Below are 24,605 nucleotides of genomic sequence, written 5' to 3'. Positions count from 1 at the left end.
TCTGTGGGAAGGTGTCCATACCCTTTTCCATAGCTGCGGTGTGAAGAACCTGGATGGACTAGAAAGCATGACCATCCCATGGGCCTCTCTTCTGTTTTCCTGGGGAAAACAGAACAGGATGATCCATTTAAAGGGTTTTACAGGTACCCAGAGTATGTATTCCAGGAGGTCCTGGGGCTCCTGGCAAAACTGCACTAGCAAGGTGCTTGCTTCTTGAGCTGTAAAGTCTTCCTTAGCACTGCTCTCAGCTCTGAGCTTTAAATTGATGGCCAGTTTGGGCAGAGCAGGTTTCTGGTGCTCCTGTGCTGCCTTTCTGCTTTGAACCTGCGTGAATGCTAAGGACAGGCAGTGGCTTTGGGATAAAGATCATGGCACATGGTCGTGCTCCCCATGGCAGTTTGTAGACAAACCTTGTGCAGATCATTTCATCTCTCCCTGCTTCTTCCCTGTCTGCTCGTCCCAGTGTGGGGTAACAGCACTGACCACTCCTTTTACCACTCCCTAAATGGGAGAAGCTTTCCAGCATGCCTGAAATGTGCTAAAACCTTGTGGTTGGAATAGCAGACATCTTGGGGGGGAGCAAGGTGCTGGCTGTCTCCTGTGTGGTGCTGTGAAGGCTCCCTGCCATTCCCATGGGATAAGCTATGGGAAGCCCTGACATGACAGCTGTCCAAGGGAGAGCTGCCTCTGCTGCCTCTGTTTCAGGTACAGCAGGGTTGAGAAGGAGTGATGCTGAGCCTCCTTTGTCCTGGTGCCATCCAGCCCCTCTTCCCTTTGCCATATCCAGGGGTGGATCTGGTGTGGGATGCTGTCACTGGATGGAAATTATCATCTCTGGGATGTGGCAGAAAATCAGGTCTTGTGGTGGTTGTGGGTGGGAAGATGCTCTTGGGGGAGTATCTTACTATCCAGAAACATTAAAAATACTGTTATCTATATTTCCCTCTGGTCACACAGCTGGTCCAGTGGCTTATCAGGCTGTGAACTGTGACCGCTCTTTCATCTTTGGTGTGAATATATCATATGAAATTTGTATCACCTGTGCAGCAGCTGGAAAAATCCATCCATTTTGGACAGAAGCTTTGCTTTCATCTCCATCCTTCTCTTCCCAAGAGCCAAAACCCTGACCCCCTTCTCCTTCAAAGTATCCTGAGTTACTGACTGTCCTGCTGGGTGGGATGCTGCAAGGCTGCACAGCTGGCAGCATGTGGCCTCCAGGGCACAGCAACAGGCTGGGGCTGCTTCTAGACCAGGGATTGTAAATCTCAGGCTACAGGCAGGTCTGGCTGTTTCCTCAGACTGTGCCTGTAACTAGGAGTAAAATTGTCTTGAACAGCACTCCTGACACTAGTGAAAGGGGAGAAATTGAATTCTTGATGTACAGGATGTGGTATCATTAAGCACTTCTGCTGTCTAACCCTCTTGTTTTTCCCTTTTGTGGTTTGTGTGATCTTCCTGCAAGGCCAACAAACATTTAAGGCTGAGGATTTTTCCCCAAGTTGTGAGACTTTTAGTTGTTCAAGCCTCTTTGTGTGTGGGGGAGGGTGAGCTTTGTGTGTGAGGGTGTGTGTGGAAGATCACATGGATGTGTGACTTCTATAAGTCTTCAGAGTTGTCTGTTGGAGGATCTTGGAGCTCTGGGGAGAGGCTTTGCAGATGTCTCTTAGGAAATTCTAAAATTCTGTGGAAATAACTACTGACCAAGGAAGGGAGGGATGTGGGGAAGATGCCAGGCAATGAGGAGGAGGCTAGCAGCCATTTCCTAACGGAGCTGAGCCCCAGTTCAGAACACTGATATACTCGGGGGGATGGCAAGGGGCTGTAACCAGAATATCCCACAGGCAGGGAGCTGCCATCCTGTGGGGCCTTGCCCAGGTCATTTAAACAGTGTCTCTTGCACTAGCAGCTTCTTAGCACTCACCAGCACTTGCAGGTGATGATGAGGCTTATGTCAAACTTTAGAAGGCTGAGGAGGATAAAGGGTAAGGACAGGAGCAGCACCTTGAATTTCGTGTGTTACCCCTGCGGTTGCCAATTGCTTTTGATGTGAAAGCAGATGGCCCGGAAGAAGCCCAAATGTGGTGGCAGTGCAGCTCTGCAGTGCTTTGGCCAGTGCTGCCAAGCACTTTCCCAGCCATCCCTGGAAGGTATGGGCAGTGTTACAGCAGGAACCCATGGGGAGCTCACCGAAGGAGCCCTGCTGCTCTGCCTGCTCTGGCCCTTTGGGAAGCAGCTCAGTGTGACGGTCTGTGGAATTGATCACAAGGGTGTTGCTCTCGTGGGGTTTCTCTGTGGAGCTGCCCTGTGTGCTCCTGATGGGATCAGGGACGAGTCCTGCAGGCTGTGAAGGATGAGTCCTGCAGTGTGAGCTCTGTCCCCTGATGTGAGAGGCATCCATTCCCTTACTCCTCTGCCGGCGGTGATTATGGGTTTGTGCATGGAGGGAGTTCCCTCCATCCTGAGCCTTATCCAGCATGACACGCTGTCACTCTGGTGCAGGAGCATTAAGATGCTCCCAACTCTGTTCACTCCTAGCCTAAGGAAGAGGGCAGGTGCCTGGATGTTCTCCTAAGCTGACTGATTGGGGCTGCTGGCCTAGAAATGAAATGCCCCATCATGGCATTGCCAGTGGGTGATCCCCACTGCTGTGTTTGCAGGCTGCCTGCTGACTCAGCATGGGCGTTTTTACCTTACTGTCCCCTGTGCTGACTCCTGCAGTTTACTTTACCCTGCTGTTTTCTTAGTGCTGTGAAACAGAGTTAATAATGTCGCTGTGCCCTTTACCCTAATGAGGATAAATGAATGCTTTCAACTGGTGTAATGAGACTACCTTTCATTTTTTTCTGAAAAGTTAGGAGGGCTTCTTGATTTCTGTCTTGCTGAAGTTATAACACAGTCTTTGATGTCTTTGGTGTAAACCAGAAATATTTCTGTTATTCATGGGACACTTTGCAATGAGAACTTTTCCATGTTCATTTGAAGGGCTGGGAAATTTTAAATTTGTAACAGATGGATTTTCTTCAAAAGCTTCAGGTTAAATCAGCTTTAAGGAAATTACAGTCTTCTTATGGCAGATTGATTTTTTTTTTTAATTGACCCTGATTTCATTCCCTCATTTCCATGAAGGATGTTCCCCTCTGCTACTCCTGCATCTAGTCTTACCTAAGTCCAGGCAATTGTTTGTGAAGGATGGGATGGTTTCAGGAGGGCAAAATGCAGCAGTCAGCTCTCCTGTGAGCAGTGTAATCTCAGAAAACAGGCACAAATCCTTTTTGTTTTCTCTCATCACTCCCCTTTGTCACCTGTCTGCAGGTCTGATTTGGCAAATAGAGCAGCTATTAGTGAACTCCCCACTGTGAACTGGGGTGTTGAGGTGATAACAAAGTCTCTTTGCACAGTTATGAAAATATAAAATACTTAGAAACGTCATGTAATACAGCTATTGGAGATGTACTAGTAGGTTCACACCCGGCTGCCTGCACAGAAAATGAGGATTTCCTTGGGCTGTCATTTCTAGGGGTGGATTTTTGAAGCCTGTGGCCAAGACCTGAAGATAGGTTTGCTATCAGTTGGTGGTAATTGGGCTGTATTTGCATAATGATAGTAATTTCCTTCTTCTTATATCTTAAATTTGATTTATAAGACCATGCTGCAGTGTGACTTAAAGCTTTAAGTGTTTGTCTCTGCTGGCAGTTGGCAATATATTAGCTGTGATTCTTTACAGAAATAAGTGTTCAGTGTTGGAGCTAAATTGAATAATACGGTGGTGTTTGTATCTTAATCTTCCAAATAGCTCTGTTAAGTTTGCTGCATTGATGTCTGAAAGGCTTAAAAATAATAAACTCCATTGTACAGAGCTTTGAATACAGAGTGGAAGCTTAGTAATTGCTGGCAGTTCATGGGCAGACTCACTAAAACATGGCAAGGAGGCAATTCTCCCAGCACGCCTGAATTTTTTAAAAGAATCTCCTTGTATCAAGGCCTTGTGATCCATAAGGTACAAAGTGCATCAGTATGAATTCAGGCTTGTGGGACTCAGTCCAAAACTCCAAACCCTTTAGCTGCACTGTAATATCAATTTAAAACACCTTTTGTCTTCCTCATCAGTCTGCTGGAAGCTGTTTGCATCCCCAGATTTTGGGCAAGGTAGGTGGAGTGGTTGTCAGCAGAGAGCTGAAGTCCTGAGCCCCCATCCCAGTTCCCAACCTTTTGCTCTTCATAGGAAGTGGGAAAAAACCTAAATACGTGGTTGTTTGTTTTCTTTTTAATGAATTTCTCAGGGAATCAAGTGTCAAAGGAAAAGCCCTGCAATCAGGGATCTGGCTTTGCTATTTTTTCTCAGAAGATGTCTGTAGTTCCCCTGCATCCTTGTGAATGACTTTTTAAATGAGGACTTGCAAAGAGCAGCTAAGGAAAAGGCTGGTTGGACTAGGAGGCATGATTTAAAAAACAAACAACAAACAACAACAACAACAATAAAAAAACCCAACCAACCAATCCCCCACCTCCTCCCCCCCAAAAAAACCCTAACAAAAACCCACCCAAAACAAAACAGGAGAGGGAAAGGAAGAGAACGTGATTTGTTTATCACAACTGAACTTGAAACTAATTTTAAATGTCTGTCTTCTGAGAGTAAGGAAATTCCTTTAGCTTCCAGCAGTAAATAACTGGGATGCTTTCAGCTCACAGCTGATCTAGAGGATGGTAAGTTATCAGCTAAAAAAATAATTGACCCTTCAGTAAGGCAAATCCATTCCAAGTGTCACTAAACAGCTGGAGGAAGAGGAGAGTCCTGACTGGCACGGTTCATATCACAAATAACCCTTGAACTTTGTTCTGTGTCTCTGAGTTCTGTCCAGAGTGTCTTGACAAATGGTTTTGAACAAATACAGTTTCTAACCAGGGAGCAAATGACCAGGATTCCATCTGGCTGGCAGGTGTGTGATCCAGAGGCCCAGATTTTGCCCAGAGAGATCTCAAATCAAGTAGCAAATCCATTTTTTTTTCTCTTGCTATCAATCCTAAAAGACATGGTATTTCAGAGAAAGAGAGAAGGTTGTCCTATGGGAACTCTTGGTGGTCAGTGAATGAGGGTGTGGTGGTAGGGATGGTGGTGTTCTCCATGTCAAGCTCCTCTTGGCAACTGAGTGGTGAAGGATTTAATGCTGGCTGTGGTGAGCAGGATTTCTGAAGTACAGTTTCTCCCCAGGCTCATTTCAGCAAAGGGCTGTCAGAGATGCTGAGCTCTCTTAATGGTCTGCCCTTCTCTATGCCAGCAGGGCCTGTCCTGTGCAGTCAATTGGGACTTCTGGAAGTCTGTCACTTATGTAGGTGCTAAAAAGGAACTGAACTTACTTGGAAACTGGTGTTCCAGCTGAAGGAACTGAGCACTTGCCAGTCTGACCATATGCTTCTGAAGTCCCTGTGGTTCAGTGGTTTAGTCCAGGATATTGCCTATTTAAGGCAATGGAAGAAAACCCCGTGCCACTCTTGCAGAGTAGGTATGTGAACTCTAAGCATCAGGACCAAATGGTAGTTCTAGAATTAGATGGTGTCCCCAGTTTCCCTCTCCAGTTTTAAGTGGATGCAGCATTCTTCACTTACAGCTTCAACTGTTGTGTTGCATTGTTGTATGGGGTTGAACATCTGCCCCTTCCAGCCACAAAAGTGGCTGTGTTCCAATGGTGGGTGGTTTCTTTCTATTCAGGGATCCTCTGAGGCCTGGAAAAGCTTGAGTATTCGGCATGACACTGTCAACTGCTGCAGATCCCCTTGACTCCCTCCTCCCAACATCTGCAGGGCCGGAGTTGTCCATCTTGGCTTGTCCATGTAAAGTGCACAGAGCAGAAAGACCCAGTTCCTGAGTGGGACCTCACCAGGAACCTGCCCATCCCATGCAGAAAACTTTGTGGTCCCAGCCTGTAGCAGCAGAGAGGGAAAAGCTATCATCAGCTGCCTCAGGAGGGACCACAGTGCTGGGATTGTCCCCCTGGCTTGGATGCTCATCCTGCATCCAGCAGCTCTGCTGTAGCTGTGCTGTCCAGTGGGGTGGCAGGGGATGGAGCAGGCAGAGCTGCAGACCTGGCAGGTGCACCGTGCACCACAGGAAAGGTTTGGATGCTAAAGCAGAGCCGTGGTGAGGGACAAGGTTGCCTGTCTCACACAGGTCTCTCAGCCCAGTGTTTTTTTTTCACGGCAGCATTGTTTCCCTGATTGACTGGCGCTGGCTTGGCAAGAGCCTTTTGAATATTCATTTGGCTGACGGGAGATGAGAGTGCTGTAGCTCCTTGAAATCAGCTTGGGGAGGGGAAGCAAATAAGACTGCCTTTTTCTCACTCCTAGTGCTACTTGAACTCTCTCAAATGCATGCTTCACATGGATAAATGATTGCAGAAGCCTCAGCCTACCTAACAAGCCTGCTGTTGTACAGCAAAAATTATAGTGCCTGCATACTTGCCATCCTCATTTAAAAGCCCATTCCTCATTAATATCACTTTATACATATTATTGCAGCTCGAAGTGCCATTCCTCTTCTCCCCACCCATTTCCTTGTCTGGCTGTGACATACAGGAACTACACCCAGTGCTTGACTCGCCTCTCCTGACCTTTTGTAACTTGGCTCCAAACTCCTTTTTTTGGGTCTTTTGCAAAACACTGTCAGAAGGGAAAAATCCTTTGTTAAAACACAGCCAACTCCTGCCTCAACGTGGAACAGTTTGTTCTGCTGAAAGAATGAGCCAGTTCAGTGAGCAGAAAAACATTGCCATAAACCAGCGGGCTCAATAAGCTGCAAAAGCCATCGGCTGCGCGCAGGGTCTGAAAGGACGACTCTGAAGCAGAATCCATGGGGATGGAAAAAAATAATCCATGATCCCAACCTGCCAAACCCTGCTTCTTTGCTTTCAGACAAAGTATTTTGCAGTTTTCATTTTGGTTATAGCAACTGTAAGTGGAGGAATGGGAGCTGAGGCTGAGCCAGGACGAAACGCGGCTCTCGAAGCTCCATATTGCAAGAAGGGCATGGGGGATGAAGTAATCCAAAAAGGCTCAGCTGGGAAGGGAAGGGGCTGCAGGACTCGTAGTCATCAGGCTGTGCTGCAGATGATCAGCTCCAGCGCCTCTGGTACTATTTAGTAGCTTGGTTCAGTCCTTCCCACCCACATCTTGTTTTAGAGCTCTGGGCACTCTTTACTTCCCTGGAATTGCTGCTGGTCTGTCCCTTATGCAGCTCCTCGGTAACTGGTGATCAGCCTGGCTTCAGCAAGCGGTTCTTCAGTCCACAGGGGACTTGGATGCTTGGTGAGAAACCTGTGTGACAGGCTTTTGGGTTTGTGTCTGCAGTGGGATCGTTTTGGTGCTGGTGTAAAAGCCGACCCTGGTTTTCTTTTAACAGTAAATGTTGTGCTGGCATGTGCTGTGGTTCCTGAATTTGGGATGATGGCCCCTCGATTGAGGTCACCCGTGTGGAGGTGATGTGCAAGCCTGGCAGTGGGGTTGTGAGCAGGGATACATCAGAAAAGTGGGATCCAAGACTTCCCCAAAGACGATTTCTTGGGAAGGGGCAGGCTGTAGCAGCACTGAGAGCACAGTGGGGCTGTGCCACTGTGGGTGCTCTGTTGCCATTGGGTGCTCACACCTGTGAGCTCCTCACCGGCTCAGTCAAGTGTTCCCTGCTGATTTAAGTCTCAAATATCGTTGTCAGAAATTTGACAAAGATCTACCTTTGGTGCTTATTCATTACTCTGAGCACCGCGGCAGATTTTTGTCTTGGAACCAGTTTAGCAATTTCAGATAAAAAAAACACAAAGAAGTGTATTTTAGGTGTAACCTGTTCATCTTCACATACGTTCTGAAGGGCTGCATCTTCCAAGCTGGGCTTGTCCTACAGAAATGGGGGTGCTTGGCAGTGAGCTCTAAGGGTGGGATGACAAGGCATGTGGCACATCTGAAGGTGGTGTGGCAGGATGTAACTGATGTGTGAGGGGCTGTTTGAGGTGCCCGTGTTTCAGATGAAATCGCAAGCAAAGACAAAACATCCTAGAGAAAGCACAAGGGGCTGAAATGGGAACTGCAGTGTGTTTACAAGCATGGTCATACTGTCCTGTTCAGGCACAAACCAACCTGCTGAGTGTGAGGTGACAGGACACCCAGATACTCATGAGCTGAGGGACTTCTTGAAGCTCCATTAACACTATTTGGTGTCCTCTGGTAGTGCTAACCTCAGAGCTGGCTCTGTTGAGATGTGATTATCTGTCTGCTGGGCCTTTTGCTTTGGGGGAATGCTGGGAATGTTTTGCAGCATGGACAAAATCTGAGGATTGAAGCTATGCAGGTGGGTCCCTGGGAACTCTGAACCCTGCTAAGGTAGTGCAATGCAGAGCAAATCTGTAATGAAGCCTCTGTGCCAAAAGAGGTTATTACTTTTTTGGAAGATGTTAATGGTATGATTACATAACATCTATTTTGTGCTCAATCAAATGGATGAGGGCAGAGGAAAAGGAGTGAATTAATGTTAGTGATGTTCAAACAGAAGCACGCAAAGCTCCCAGGGATGATCAGTGGTTTTGTTTTGATGTGTGTCGTGGTGGTTTTTTTTTTTTTATTCCTCACATTCTCCTGAAATATAGCACACAAGCTTGTCTCTAAGGGGGGCACATTGCCAATAGTCTAAAGGTTATATTATCCCAGTGACCTATTTTTATACTCCAATCATGTTCTGTTTCAGCCGGCTCTTTCTAACCTTCCATCTCGCTCTGTTTTGTGTTTGTCTGGGGAAAAAAAAAAACAACCAGAGATAATTGCCCTTAGTCCCTGAGTGCTGAGGCAGCCTCTGCCCAGATACCAACGCGCAGGAGAGGTGCTGCTGTTACAGCACAAGAGCAATCCAAACACAGCTCAGAAATGGGTGACTACTTGAGACAGGGGCATGAGGAGCACTGTGGGGCAGAGGAGAGAGAGCTTCTCTTAAAGGCAGGCTTTAACTGGAGAAGCCCAGCAGTTCGGAGAAGGGTGAAATTTTAATGAATAGTTCTGTTTAACTGGTGTAAATGGAAAAGACGCTTTTCTGCTCTAGGCCTGCCAAGGAATGGAGAATGAATACGATTGTTCGGTCAACCGGCTCCCACTGCATTTAGACTGTACCCGCGGTTTCAAAGCCAGGCTTAAGCCACAAAGCACCCTGACCAGTTGGCATAAAGAGAAATTGTTCCTTAGTACAAACGTTGACTGTGAGGCTGCTTGAAGCTCAAAACTGCTGAAGTTGGTGCGTGTGTTTGTACATTCATGCAGCGCAAAATAATAAGATGTGAAGAGCCTTTCTTGCCTGCGTGGCCTCTCTGGGGCTCTGGTTATTGTATTGCTGTGGCTCTGCTTGTTCATGTTAAGATCACCTGAGGTTTGAGTGCCTGCAGAGTTAGTATGGTACCAATGCACTCTGGAGGGGAAAATCTCACTAACTAATGCTCCTTGATGAACTTGCAGTCCTGAATGGGGTCAAACCCCAAAAGAATTAAGTGTATTATGACCTTGGTCTGGGTTCTGAACTAAGTTTTGGGTGACAGAAGCTAGCTCCAGGTGCACGGGCATGGCATGGGGATGTGTGCCAGAAGCCAGGGTGATGCTCTGCTGCTGGCATTTTTAGGCTGCTGGAGATGTTCCCATCTTGTGACTTCCTCCCAGCTGCAGCCTTTGCAGAGTTACTTGGGGAGGATGCTGGGCTCCAGCTAGCTGGGATACACAACTGCACAGCAGGAACAAGGGACCTCAGCCCTGCCAAATCTTGCCTTTTCTCCTTCACAGAGCCATACTGGTACAGCTGGCAGAGAGGTGCCACCCACACCTTGGAAATTTCTCTGGAGAGGTGATCTGTCCCTCCTGGGGACATCAGCTGTCTGTATGGAATGACAGGGATGTGGCCTGGAGAGGTCTTTGCTGAGATCTCCATCCACACAGTGTGTCACACAGGGATGGATTAGCAGTAGCCCCCACTGGGCATGATTTAGCAGTAAATAATTCAAACTGGTGAAACTCCTACATGACTTCTCATGGATGACTGCAAAAGCAGAAGGAATGTTAATGCCCAGCCAAAGAGGAGGAATCCCAGGACTGCCCTGGCTGGCAACAAAAGTGGCCATGGGCTTGTACCCCAAATACCTGGACGTGTTTATCCTGCCTTCCCCAGCACCATGGTAAATGCACCCAGTCCCAGGCTGCTGAGCTGGCTCCCAGTGCTGCCCAGAGCAAACTGGGTGCCTGTCATGATGTGGGGGACCTGCTGTACGACACAGTGGGATGATTGTGGAGGTGGGAAGGGCAAGGAGGCTCAGCCTTCAAGTTTGGGTTGATGGTGCTGGCCACAGGGATCATTTATTTAATGGCATGGCCGATTACAGTGTAATTGGGTTCAGTCATCTGAAGTTCCCAAAGACACCACTGCATCTTCTGACCCTGGCTGGAGGTAGAGCCTAAAGGGGAGAGACAAAATCCTCAAAAACATCAAGTTTTTTTTCTCCTTTGATTTCTTTCTCTTTCCCCCCCTCATATGATGCGTTCAGCTGGGCCCTGCAGAGCTTCAACTTAAAAACAAACCGCTTTTATTTAAAGTGCCAATATTGTGCTTGGCTCCATAAGAGACAGAAACATTAACTTTGTCTCTGACCTGGGGAGCATGTCTGCCTGCCTAGCAGGCACTGAAAGTGTTGAGAAAACTGTTATTTTCCTTCTATTTTGGTTCTGATTTTTAAACATCGATTTTTTTTTTTATTAATTTCATTTTCTTTTAGCAGAGCATTCCCTATTCAGCAGAGCCCACAGAACACGCAGCCATCCTTTGTGTCCCCATGGAGCTTTGTCCCTGGTGTCAGCATTGGCACTCAGGAGCTGGCAGGGCTGGGGGCAGGGGAGGGCAGCTGTCCCTGTATTCCCGTGCCTGGACAGTGGGACTGGAGCTGCTGTGTCCTGGCTGGTGCTGCTGCCTGGTGGGTTTTCTGGTGGCTGTTTCTAGGCGAGGTTTGCAAAAGGTCACAAAAAATTAATCTTCTAACTGGGGACCTTGGCACTGCGTGCAGTGAATGTTTTGTATTAACAACCTAACTCGTTAATTCAGTGAAACATTTAAAACCAAACCAGTTATATCCAGCCAAGCTGGAAAAAGCTGAAAGTTCATACTTGGCAGTGCAGATTTCGAAACCTCCCTTTGTTAATCTCTGCAGAAGTAAATTTTCTGCTATTGCAGAGCTCACTGTGACTGGTCTGGGCATTGTTTCCCTCAGCAGAGGCAAAGCTGCTCTGCAGAGGGTTGGTTTTATACCTGGAACTGCCACCTTTCCCTCCAGCCTTGGTTTCTGTGAGCATCACTGGGAAAAAAAATGGTTTTACTCTGCTTTAAGTCAGTTTTCCCTCAAACTTCCAGCAGCATGGATGGTTTAGGTGCACTGAACATTTGACCTGCTTACTCTGCTACCTTGCCATGAAATTAGCAGGTATAAATTAAACAGGAACCATTAATTTAAGTACAAGAACTTTGTCTTTCTGGCTCCAGGTAGCTCTTCCATTCGGCTTTCTCTCTTTGTTCCAGTTAATCATAAAGTAATACACAGGAAATAGAGTTCTTCAGTCATAGCTGTGCAGATGGGTCTGAGGCATCTGCAGTGGTGATCTATACAATGAGGTCAGTTGTAACAATCTTTTTCAATTGATTATTTTTTCTGCCATTAATTTACCCTATCCATTAGAACAGCTTCACTTACTTCAATGAGGAGAATCAGTGAATTATCCATTCTGTTATATATTAGTGGTGTATTAAAGTATTAAGTGCATTCCAGAAGGTGAGCAGTGAATAAAACATGCTTCCAACATGTGGTTATGCAACTGTTCCATGGAAATGAAATGGACACACAGTACACTTGATTAATTTATTTTCTCCAGTAAATTGCCACTGTGATTCACTTCCAGCTAAAATTTGCAATCTGTGTTCTCAGGTGGCATTAATATTGGAGCCCCGCAGGAGAGCTGTGGTGGCTGGGGCTGCTTTGATTGCATTTTTAAAGAAAGTTGTTGGAGAGAGCACAGAGTTTGATGCAAATGTGCTGGTAAATGAAATGCAGAGCTTTTAGGTTCTCTGTAGGTGGGTCAGGCCATTCACATTTACCCAAAATAATGGAGTGCTCAGGAGAGGCACTTTGTTAACATGGCACAATGGGGGTCTTTGTGTGTTGCCGTTGCTTTGAATCAAAATAACTCTGTTGACAGATAAAAATCATCTTTTTGATATCCGGAGACTCCATAAACACTGGGTCAGATCTGTTAGGGACTGGAGCTCTCTCAGTGATGGAGACTCAGGAATTTGCTGGAAAGAAAAAAAGCTTTCAGAGGGCCCAGCAGCTTCTCCCTGTGTTAAAGCTGCAGGATCAAATGAAATAAGTATTCTCTTTTACCACTGCTTTCCTGACATGAAACTCCTCTCAGGCCTTTAAAACTGTATTTTGTAGCCTTCAGGCTGATCTTGCTGCCTTTTCCCTAATTGACTCGACTTGGAAAGGTCATTGCAGCCTGCTAGACTGTGTAATATTTAACTTAGCATCAAAAATGAGGATCTTGGGATTGGTGTCAAATGGATGCTCTTCCCCTCTGAATAGCACAGCCCATTCATAGTCATCCAAATATTCCACTTGCTCATGCTAATGAATAACTTTCTGGCCCTCTGCAGAGGGCAGGACTAACCACGAGAAGGTGGGATGAGAGCAGCATAAAGCAGGTATTGAGATGTGCAATCCACACCATCTAAATCCAGCTCACAGCTTTAATACCTGTTTTATTTATAGATTTTTTTTTTTAAGTTATAACTTCTAGCTCTTCACGATGCCTTAGCATAGCAAGCAGTCTTTTCTGATGCCAAGTTCAGTGATGACTAACACTATTTACAGGACTGTTTTGTAATCTCAGATCAGCCCACATTAACGGGAAGTTACGTTTTCCCGTCAGTCTTTCAAACGGTGCCTGAAAGTTGCTGAGGCCAGAGCCAGCCATCCAGGCTCTCCTGTTTGGAAAAAATTATGTCAGCTTTCAGAATGAGCTTTTTAAAAAAATCTAATAAAGCTAGGGAGGTCATTTGAAATTAAACTTCTTCCATTTGAATTTTTTTTTTTTTTTAATGAGGATCTTTCATTCCTCTGCTCTAAAAACTAAGCACAACAAAACTAAGCACAGGAGGTATTGCATAAGCACCACCAAACCATTTGCCTGATCTGCATTTCTCAGTGCATGAGATCAGCTCCAAATATCTGATCTGAGAAAGCTGCTGGTGCACAACTGCTGTAACTGATAGGAATTACCTCTGTGACTCATCTCATAGGATGGTAAGTCTTTTTTTTTTTAAAGTTCAAGTTTTTATGAGTGTTTTTATAAAGCTCAATTGCTGTTACTGTAAATCTCAGGGAAATCTGGCACAGAGTCTTTGTAATATGAATCAGTGTGTCCATATGCTTCCAAGTGACCTTGCAGTCTGGAAAAACACCATTTTATCCCTCTGTTGAAGAGAAAAAAAAGCAGAGTTGCTGTAGAAAAGGTTGACAGAGGGATGTCACCAAGGAGATGACTCCTGGTGCCAGCTACAGCAGCTTTACTGCCCTGGGGTCATGATTTCAGGCACAGAGCATTTGCTGTGCAAGTGGGAAAGCTTCATCAGGCCAGGAATAAGGTTGTGGCTAATGCCTGAGCCAGCCCTGGCCTTCCATGGTCTGGAGCACTTCAGGGTCTGCTTTAGCTTCAGAGGAGGGAAGAAAAAAAAAGAAAAATGTTATGGTTGGTTGGTTGGGTTTTGCTTATTTTTGTTTGGTTTTGATTTTAAATGTAACAAATCTCTGGTTAGCCCAAGCCCAGTGAGATGAGCTTGCACTGACGAGAAATTACACTTTGTTAAGGAATACCCCAGTGCATTGAGTGGCGTGACTGCCAAAATCTGCAGAGGTGGTGGGAGGGGAAGGCTGGGAGCCAGGAACATTGTGATGCTGCTCTTGAGCTTTGGAGCCTTTACCTTCTCTTGCGGCTCCAGACAAGGACTCACAGATGCTGCTGGAACAGTAATGAAGTTTACACAGGATGGGAAGGGCATCTCCCAAATGCTTTGCAGGCTTGCTGAGCAAGAAGAGCTAAAATACTGCAGCCTCCTCACTCTTTGCAGCAGCTCTGGGTGTCTGCAGAGATTCTTGGCACGGACACAGTGCTCTGAGCTGGCAAGAAACTTCCTGACGGGATGGATGGAAAAACGCTGATTTTGAAGAAATTGAAATGTTCTGTGGGGAATATGTAGATTTTTCATCCTTTTTTTTTGTGATGGAAAGCACGTGGCTTTCCCAGGTGACCTTGCCTGGTGTCACCTCCTGCAAGGCTGAGCTGGGATCTGGGCTCACAGGGAGCCTAGGCACTGCTCTCCCTGCTGAAACACCAAGGACGGGTCTTGACAGGGCAGAATGAGGGGAAAATTCAATGGTTTTCCTCCTTAAATGAAAATTTGATGTGGGCTGTAAAAGTGGCATGTTTGTGTGTTTGGTTTGAAACAGATAGTTCACAGGTTTAGGTGTGAAAATACAGTAAATCCAAGGTCAAGTTAGATTCTTCCAATGAAAAAAGGAAAATTATTTATTGAGTGAGGCGGTTAAGCAGTTGTGCCTTGTCTAATACCAAGGGAACTAACCCCTCCTCCCTCTCCTTATCCTCAGGTTCAGTGGCAAATATGAACATTTGTCAATAACTCCTTGGGACATCATGAGTTTGCTGGAATCTGGACCACGGAGCACTTGCAATAGCGCCTTCTAAATTTGAATTTAATTTAAATGAAAGAAAAATAGTCCTCTGGATCAACTGTAACAATGGCTAGCAAAAGGAAATCCACAACTCCCTGCATGATACCAGTAAAAACACTGGTGCTTCAGGAGACCGAACAGGATGCTGGGGAAGATGATCATGAAGGAACACAACCAGAGGCTTCTGCAGAAGGACCAGCAGTGAGTGATGCTGGGGCCAGCAACAGTAATAATGGAGCTCTGTCCAACGGGCACCGCGGCATCGCTGATGGTGACACTTACATCTGCAAGCCGTGTGACTTCGGGTCTCAAGACCTTCACCAGTTCTTTGGGCACTTGGACTCTGAGCACTCAGACTTCAGCAAAGACCCAGCGTTCGCGTGTGTCGGGTGCAGCTTCCTGGCCAACAGCCACGAAGGGCTCTTGCACCACAACACCGAGGCGCACGCCGGCGAGACCGGCTTTGTCTGGAGGCTGGTGAAGCAGGACAGTCGTGTGACCGTGGAGCAAAGTCTCTGTGAGGCCACCAGCAGCCATGACCTGCCCGCAGAGGTCCCTGAGGAAGGGGCAGATGGCCAGTCTGAAATTATCATTACCAAAACTCCTATCATGAAGATAATGAAGGGTAAGCCTGAGGCCAAAAAAATCCACACGCTGAAGGAGAATGTGTCAAGTCAGCTGGGCAGTGAGACAGAGGTGAAGGATGGAGAGCATTCATTCCTAAATGGGTCTGTGCCAGTCAGCCAGCCCACTGCAAGTTCAACAAAGTCATCCCACATAGTGAATGGCTCCATCATAGGAAACGTGCCTGTTCTGCAGGCAGGTGTTGCACAACTTGTGTCACTGCAGCAGCAGCCCCCGTTGCATCAGCAGCTCCCTACATCCAAGTCCCTTCCCAAAGTGATGATCCCACTGAGCAGCATTCCCACATACAATGCTGCCATGGACTCCAACAGCTTTCTGAAAAACTCTTTCAACAAGTTCCCCTACCCCACCAAAGCTGAGCTCTGTTACTTGACTGTGGTGACCAAGTACCCAGAAGAGCAGCTGAAGATCTGGTTCACTGCCCAGAGGCTGAAGCAGGGTATCAGCTGGTCACCAGAGGAGATTGAAGATGCCAGGAAGAAGATGTTCAATACTGTTATTCAGTCTGTGCCACAACCCACCATTACAGTGTTGAACACGCCCCTGGTTGCAAATCCTGGGACTGTTCCCCATCTTATCCAAGCAACTTTACCAGGCCACGTGGTGGGGCAGCCGGAGGGGACAGGGGGTCTGCTGGTCACGCAGCCCATCATGGCAAACGGGTTGAAGGGCACCAGCTCCTCCTTCACCTTGGCAGTGACTTCTGTCCCCAAGCCGCAGCCGGCGGCGCAGCACAGCACCGTGAGCTCCAGCAACACATCAGGGGTCAAGGTGGTCAACAGCGCCCAGTCCCTGCTCACCGCCTGCCCTACCATCTCCTCGCAGACCTTCCTGGATCCCAACGTCTACAAAAACAAGAAGTCCCACGAGCAGCTCTCAGCCCTCAAAGGCAGCTTCTGCAGAAACCAGTTCCCTGGCCAGGCTGAAGTCGAGCGGCTGACAAAGATCACGGGCTTGTCCACCAAGGAGATCCGAAAATGGTTCAGCGACAGGAGGTACCACTACAGGAACGTGAGAGGCGGCCGGGCCGTCTTCCCTGGAGACAGTGCTCTTGATTCCCTGCCCGAAATCACCTTCGACGTCCCACCCAGGGGGGCTGAGCTGAGCCCCGCAGCGGTGGCAGCCACGCCGGCCCCTCACCACCCACCACGGCGGCAGTCGTGGCACCAGGCGCCCGACTTCACTCCGACCAAGTACAAGGAGCGAGCGCCGGAGCAGCTGAAGGCCCTGGAGAGCAGTTTTGCCCAAAATCCCCTTCCTGCAGAGGAAGAGGTGAACCGCCTGAGGGGGGAAACGAAGATGACACGGAGGGAGATCGACAGCTGGTTCTCGGAGAGGAGGAAGAAGAAGGTGGCAGAGGAAAATAAGAAAGTGGAGGAGGTGGCTCAACAGGAGGAGGAGGAAGCAGAGAATGGCGGCGGGGAAGGGGAAGACTCCTCGGATGAGCAGAGGGCCACGAGTGAAAACGGCTCAGTCGACGCCTCCGGCAGCAACCCCAACTCGGCGGAGCGGAAGGTGAGTCCCATCAAAATCAACCTGAAAAACCTGCGAGTGACCGAGTCCAACGGCAAAAACCAGGTACCGGGGACCGGCGCAAATGAAAAGGGGGACGGCAGCTCCAGCCGGCCGCCCACCCCTCCCAAAACCAAACTGAACTTCAAAAAAACGGCCCAGCAGCGGCATCTGCTGAAGCAAATGTTCGTGCAGACCCAGCGCCCCACGAACCAGGAGTATGACGCCATCGTGTCCCAGACGGGCCTGCCGCGGGCCGAGGTCATTCGCTGGTTCGGGGACAGCCGCTATGGCTACAAGAACGGGCAGCTGAAGTGGTATGAGAACTACCGGCGGGGGGTGTTCCCCCCGGGGCTGGTGGAGGTCAGCCCCGCCGGCCGGGAGGTGCTCGAGGACTACTACGAGAAGCACAAGGGGCTGCGGGAGGAGGACGTGCCCGGCCTGTGCGAGCGCGCCCGCCTCGGCGCCCAGCAGCTGAAGGTGTGGTTCGCGGTGAAGGCGGAGGAGCAGGGCAGGGGCTCGGGCCCCGAGGCGGCCGGCAGCGGGAAGGGGCCGTGCGGAGCCGGCGCGGAGGCGTCGGACAACAGCGAGGCGTGGGAGCCGGGCGGCCAGGAGGGCAGCGCCCGGAGCCCCGACGCCCCCGGGCCGCCGCCCGCCACAGGGCTGGGTAAGGCCCCTGCCTCGGCGGCACTGGGAGGGCTGGGGGTGGCACGGGGCACTGGGCCTCCCCTGTTGTGAAGGAGTCCAGTGGTTGAGGTTTAACTGAGGAAGTGGTGAGGAGCTGTCTCCTTGAAAGAAAGGCATAGAAGAAGGAGAGTGAGGAGAGTCTGGCAGGATGACATGAGTGCCGCTGACTGCCTGCCTTTTCCTACCTTGGTCATTGGGTGCTGGCAGAAGCCAAATCCTGGCTTTATTTCAAGCTGGAGTACGGCTCCAGTCATTTTACCTGCCCTGTGGGAAGATGGCCCATGGGCTTGTTTATGTATTCAGGAAGAAAGAGGCCTGGCTGCTTGTCCTGTGCCCTTGGTGCCTTCCATGTCTCTATGTGACCTCCAGCGGCAGATGTACCAATGCCTGCCTTTCCCTCTCCTGCTTTCCAGAGTGAACATCCTTGTTCGGTGTGGAGAAAGGCTCAGGTGGTGAAGGTGGAGGCTGTAAAGGCAGGAGGGGACATGGAGTCTCCAGAACTCACTTTTGGAGGGCGTGTGTCTGTGTGTGCATGTGTGTGGTGGAGAGGAGAGGTGTTTCCAAGCCCTTTGTGGGCTTTTCTGCAGTGCAGCTGGGGGCTATTTCCTGCCTGGTGGGGTTCCCACCAGATGGGGATGGCCAAGTGCTGGCCCTGTCCCATGGTGGTCCAAGCACACAGCTCCTTGCTGGCCAGCTGGGACCTTCTCCAGTCCCACTGCCTCGCTTTGGAGCTTCCCACACACCTCTGCCATGGCTGCAGGCCTTTAAAAATAATTATAAAAATCGAGTAAAATTCATTTCTTCCCTTCCCATTTGATTTGGAGAAGGTGGAGCATGGGTTTGGATGACTCCTGCCTTTGCAGCACATTCTGTGTGCTTTGCAGGGGAATGATGGCTTTGGGGACTGGTAGGGGGCCAGCTTTTGTGCTGGTGAGGTGGCTGTGCCCCTGCTAGTGCCCTCTGAGCATGGCTTTCTGCCAGCCAGAGTGAGGGGCTGCTGTCAACCCTTGTGGCACAGAGGCAGGAGGTGCTTAGCAAAGGTGCATCCCTCCTTAGAGGATGCAAAGCCAACTCCACTCCCTCAAGGATTTTGGATTTCCTGGCCCCTCTGAATGTTGCTAGCCCTTCTTTGCAGCTATCAAGGCTCCTGATCTTGCCTATCCTGAGGCACTCCTACATCCCCTCCTCCCCACCCACACTCCACCTGGAGCAAGGCCAGGAGCATCTCTGACACCTCTGTTCTTTTCCAGAAACAGACTGAACTCAAACCACCAGCCCCGGAGGATCCGCTCTTACCCTTGAGAAGAAATCTGTGATCTTTAGGAGAACCCATGGGCCGGCCTGATGCAAGCCTGAGGAGCAGGACGTGGTGATGAAGCACTGCCATCCATGAGACCTTTGGGCACAGCACAGCAAACAGCACGTGCACAAACTGGGCACTCGGTGCTGAGCTCTCAGTGGCCCAGCCCAGGGGATGGTGGGGGCTCAGCTCACACCCAGGAAACAGGATGCTCCTGTTTGCTTTCCAGTGACAGACTTTCAGATTTCATATTCATATACCGATGCCTACAGCTGCCTATACAAGCATAACAAATCTCAGACGTTGTGTAAACAAGATCATTGCTTAGATATGGACTATCATGGCATAGTACTTGTTTCTGTTTTCTTTTTTTTTTTTTTTTTCTTCATCTGTCCATTAAGGTGTTTGTTCTCTAAAGGTTGGCATGACTGCATATATCCTCTCTGCCTTTTCTGGTCCTTACCCCTGGCAGTGAAGAGCTTTGTGGGCACACAAGTGTGAGAGTATTATGAAAGGGATGGGATTTGAGAAGAAAACTGCCAGTCTTGAATTTGAGTGAGGTTCTCATTCCTCCACATGAGGTTAGTTAGAGTGAGCATTGCATACTCTGATAAGCAGCAGGTTCCCAGACCTGGGCAGCCCAGGAGATGCAGTTTGGTGTCATTTTTCCCTTGCTGGCTAGAACACGTTCCCCTGTGCTCATGGAGGCTGACTGTAACAGGCTGTTAAATCTCCAAGTCTCTCTTTAATCTCTGAGAACTAGCACATAATAATTTTTGCATCCTGACCTGGAATCCTTTTCATTGTTTGGAGAGAACAGCCTGTTCTTCAGAGAACAAATGCAGAGAGTCACAGTGTGGCTGTGAGTGGTTCAAGTCATTGTTGTCTCCAAGGCAGCGCTTCTGCTGCCATCGGGAAGTTTCCTTCTTGCAGCCCTACGTGGCAGATCCTCCTGCAGTACTGCTGGTGATCTCAAGTGTTTGATCCAGTCCTTTTTGGTTTTCTTTTCTTATTTTTCCCCCCTTTTTTATCTCCAGGCCACGTGCAATAGTTCTGGCAAAAGAGCAAAATAAATTTCCCGGTTATCCTGCCTGCTGGTTGGTACCTGTACATTTTTAATGAGCCTTGTCTTGGGTGGTTGCTGTGTGATGCAACTACTTGAACATTTTTGCTTTAAATATTCTTTTCTAATAGAAAACAAAGTCTAGAAGGGAAACTCTTGAGCTGGATAGTCCAGCCAAATGCTGTGTCAGATCATTCTGTCACAAACGAATCAAATCCCAACTCCAAATTGGTTCCATGTTTTGCCTTCACTTTTGCTCTTGGAAGGCTATTCGAGAAATTGACTGACTTTGAGTGGTTAGAAACTATCTTTAAATTTCTAGTTTGAATTAATTCATGGCTGGTTCATTCCTGGATTGTTTTGGAGCCAACATTGTCCTTTAACTTAAATAGTTTTTGGTGTTTATCTGCTGATGTATTTATGGAGAGTAGTCATAGCTGCTTATTTTTTGCCAAGCCAACTCAGCCAAGCTTTTTCAGTAGAAGGTTTTTATTTTGTGAGAGCTTTTTAATGTGGGAGACTTTATTGTTGGTGGTAAATGATATTTATTAGGAGGGTGGGTAGCAAACCCCAGAGGATCAGATCCAGAGATTTAGAAAAAATCTGGTTTAAAACCAAAAAAGCTCTTTCAGAACCTATTCCAAAGATGGTGTCTGATTTCTACCTTTAATTGCCTTTGCTTTTGCAATTCTTTCTTTGCTCCCTCTTCTAGAGGCCGCCTTGCTCAGCTGCTGGAAGGGGCTGTGGCTGCTCAGTGCTCTGGCAGAGGCTTCCCCTCGCCTGGTGGGATGTGCTGGGTGCTTGTGCCTGAGCTCACAGAGCTTCCCTGGCACATGGTGTGAGACCAGGGCCAGGTGTGACATCTGCTCCACACAGAGGTGACCTGCACCCCACAGAGAACAGGGTGACACCTTGGATGTGGCCACTCACACTGTGCATCCCATAGCCAGACCAACCATCCCACCATGCTGTGGCACTGACCTGGAGCAGCCTGTGTGGTACCAGCTCCCTAAATTTGCCTTTGGAAGCACTGTTGATGGCCATGACCAGTAGGAGGCATGACCAGCAGCCATCCCACCTTGGCTGGTGATGGCTCAGCCGGTGGCATCCCCATGGCTCTCTTTGGGGACCAGGGACAGCTGCCCTGTGGTGACAGCCCCAGGGGTTCAGCCTCATGAGTACAGTCCTATGAACCCCAAAATGTCAGAGGAGGGGGGGAGAATCTGTGTGGTTCTAGAGCTGAAAGCAGATCTGGGAGTCGTGCAGCCTGAGAATATGGATGTATGTACAGTGTCACCTTCAGAGAACAAATACAGGTAAGTCAATTTACTCTGTAGTGTCTATGTACATGCAGGTTTATTTAACTACACATATATACAGTTCAAATATGCCATTGATTCTTTATTGCATTAAGATGTACATTAAAAATGTACACTTTTACTAACTACTTGCTATATAAATACGTTGGAAGTGTAGTTTGCCCATTCAAGGTGATTTTCTGTGGAATTTCTGTGGTGTACACTTAAAGGCCTGTGGTTGATTGGAAGAGTGATCCCCGCTCCATCTACAGGAATGCTTAAGGACTATGGTATGAACTGGTCCCTTCAAACCATGTTTTGATGCACTAGCTGAAGTATTTTGCACTTGGATTGTATTTAGCCGGTTTTCCAGAAAAATTGAAAAGAAGTCTTGTGAGCTAGAGGGAGAATTTCCCGGTGTACACAGAAAAACCAGCCTTGAGGGTTGGAAGCTGCTGAGGTTTTTGAGCTTTGTCTCCATGCATTCATACAAGCACAGCAGGAGTTTTCTTTCTTTTGGGTCAGAGGAATTTTAAAAAGTGGTTCCATGCAGACTCCCCTCGGACATGGCAACGGGGCTGGCAAACGCCTTTGCGTGGGGAGGGTAAGATTTAGAGACAAAAAAGAAATCAAAAAATGATCGAGTTCCCTTTCTAACTCCTACATTCCTTGTTATCTGCATTTTTTAGTAGACTTGAAATCTCCATGAAAGTATAAGCTGAAGATTTTTGAGGGTTTAGCTCTGTGGTCTTCTGTTTCTCTGCTGAGGAGGAGAAACAGGTGCCATCTCCAAACAGACTCGGGTTTTGGTGCAGGACATTGGGAAAGTGTTTGCATCCAAAACTGAAAAGAAAAATTGAGAGGTGGCTTGACAGTCCCAACAGCAGCTCTTGTGGTGTTAAGAGGAAGTGTCACCACAATTCTTCATAGTGTGTGAATATTTATCATCATCTAATCAAAGATGACTATCTTGACTTGAAAGGGGTGTAAGATCGAGGTGATGTAGCCAGCATCAGTAAGGAAGGGAAAATAAATTCTCCACCTCCATCCACTGTGCCTGAGCTTGGGCTTGGCAGGCACAGCAGAAACCATCAATTTTAATCCATGTGAATCTTGTTACTTATGTCTCCGAGGCTGCTTAGATTAAGGGCACAATCCAATTGCTTAATAACCCGAAACCCTGATTTGTGCTGGCTCTGGCTTGCTCATGAAAAGGGCTGCTGGTTCTCCTGGTGCAAGGAACTGAGTTTCTTTATTCGTTGATGTCAGCAGCCCCTGCCATGAGATTTCTAGACACTGTTCCATGTTTCATTTGGGTACCTTATTTTTCAGCTCTGTAATTAGCAGCCTTGAAATTTTGGTGTGGGTTTTTTGTTTGGTTTTTTTTTTTTTTCAGCAGAATACTAAACAAACCATGATCTACAGGCTCCTATCTCCACTTTCCTGAGAGCTGAGTGGTGCTGTGCATCAGGCCTGCAGTGTGGTGGGAGGATGGGCACAGGTACTTGCAGGATCTTAGTGTGATTTCATGTCTCCTCCTTGAGTTGGTCACCAGGAAAAGCCACCAGCTAAAGCAGTAGCTGCTGGCAGAGAAACACTAATCCTTAACCTCACACAGGAGCTGGGAGATACCTGCTGGGTTAATTTTTGTTACGTGTCCCCTGACAGTTCAAGAGAAGGGAGCTGTAGTAGGCTCGTTTTTCATTTAGGGTTTTAGGTATTTTTTTTTTTGTATTGTAAAGCAACAGATTTTGGTCACCTGCAGAAGTGTTGTATTGTTTTCCTTGCAGCCATTCTCTTAGAGATATAACAGAGAGAACCTGATCAGAAGCTGGCTTATTGGCAATCAGAAGAAAAAAATGATTTTCAGCACAAATTACAAAGTGAATGTGACACTGCACATTGCCATCAGGGTGGCAGTATTTAAAATGCTTGTAAACTTCTTTCCACTGTTGACCAGATAATTTTGGCTTCACTCTCTTCAGCTCAGTCAAGGTCCTGATGTGATTCAGCTCACCTGTAAACCTCTGGTGTCACTTCTCAGCTGATCCCAAAGCCAGCAGGGTAAGATTAGGCAACATGACACATGGAGGGGAATGAGGCACTTGCAGGCTATCCCTGTTGTTCTTTTTATTGGGAAATTAATTTAGTTTCTGCTGTATGTTTTACTGGCAGTGGTGTGTGCCAGGAATGTTGGATTGGCATCAGCATCACAAAACTTTAAAGCAGAGAAAGCAGAGCAAGGGAGCTCTGTTATGTAAGCAGTGATTTTTTTAATTTTTTTTTTACCTTTTTTTTTAATTTTGGGTTTTCTTCTTATGGCCCAAGTGCTCTGTTGGCTGACATTCGGCATATTCTGGTGGCACAATTAAAGCCCCTTGATGGAAGGTGGTATTAGGAGGATCCTTGCTTACTGGTGCTAGTGAAGGTTGGGCTAGGAATCCATGGCATAGAAAATTTCTAGCTAAAATTGCACTTTCTCTCTGCCCCATCTGGCTCGTGGTGGTGTTATGGGTACGTGGCTGTGATTCCCCTTGCACATACTAACATTGCACTAAAAGAGAGACTTTGGGAACAGCGTGTTGATCACTTTGTTTCTCAGCAGACCACAAAGTCAGCCTATCGGGGTCTCTTTTTTTTTTTTTTTTTTTTAATTATTGTTATTTAGAAATCATGCTGGTGCTGAATGAGCTGGAATTTTTGCTTGGATTTATCCAAAGGAAAATGTAATTGTAGCTGCAACGGGACCTTTCATAAGGGTGGCCGGTGCAGTGAGGGAGCAGGGTGAGAGCTCTGCTGTGTAAAGCTGTCTTTGTACCGGGGAGGTGTGGGGGGTTCCAGGGGGGTTGTTACTTTGTTGTTTTGGTTTTTTGTTTTTTGGTTGTTTTTTTTTTTTTTTTTTTCCAAGACCGCAATTTTAAATGGTCACTTTGGCAATCATGTGAAACAGGAAATAGTTTTTACTTTTGGTAAAGGTTTTAAAGAGGAAACAAAAAAAGAAGCTGCCTGTGGTTGTGGGCTGTAGCTATTATTAGGGCTAGGGTAGCTTGTATGTGCTATGGACTTTTACCTGCTCTCTTACCCTCTGAGGGCAAGAACTCCCTGTAGCAACAATGCCACTTCTGAGAAGTGAACGGCAAGTTTCCCTTCCTTTTGTATATGTGGATGTGAGGGTGGGCGAGGGGAAGAGCTTGCTTGTACAGTTTGTTGAAATGAAACCAGACATTTTTGGTTGTTCCTAAATAAAGAGCGTAAAAGACAAACGTGAGTCCACTGGTGCTTGCCGTGGGGTTTGGGAG

The 24,605-nt window shown here is 47.7% G+C and overlaps 1 protein-coding gene across 2 annotated transcripts in view; it reads left to right on the top strand.

The window, feature by feature from the left end:
• ZHX3 (zinc fingers and homeoboxes 3) overlaps window positions 1-24,569 on the top strand; it is a 47,614-nt gene extending 23,045 nt beyond the window's left edge. For both annotated transcript variants that reach the window (XM_066330595.1, XM_066330596.1), the window contains exons 3-4: window positions 14,718-17,625; window positions 18,896-24,569. In XM_066330595.1, the coding sequence (XP_066186692.1) occupies window positions 14,868-17,625; window positions 18,896-18,906 (2,769 nt within the window). In that variant the 5' untranslated portion in view covers window positions 14,718-14,867 and the 3' untranslated portion in view covers window positions 18,907-24,569. The remainder of the gene's footprint in view (window positions 1-14,717; window positions 17,626-18,895) is intronic.
• The last annotated feature ends 36 nt before the right edge of the window (window positions 24,570-24,605 follow it).

The sequence above is a fragment of the Sylvia atricapilla genome, chromosome 16, assembly GCF_009819655.1.
Source record: "Sylvia atricapilla isolate bSylAtr1 chromosome 16, bSylAtr1.pri, whole genome shotgun sequence".
NCBI lineage: Eukaryota > Metazoa > Chordata > Aves > Passeriformes > Sylviidae > Sylvia > Sylvia atricapilla.
Note: the sequence above shows the minus strand (reverse complement) of the source record. Positions and strands in the feature narration are given on the sequence as shown.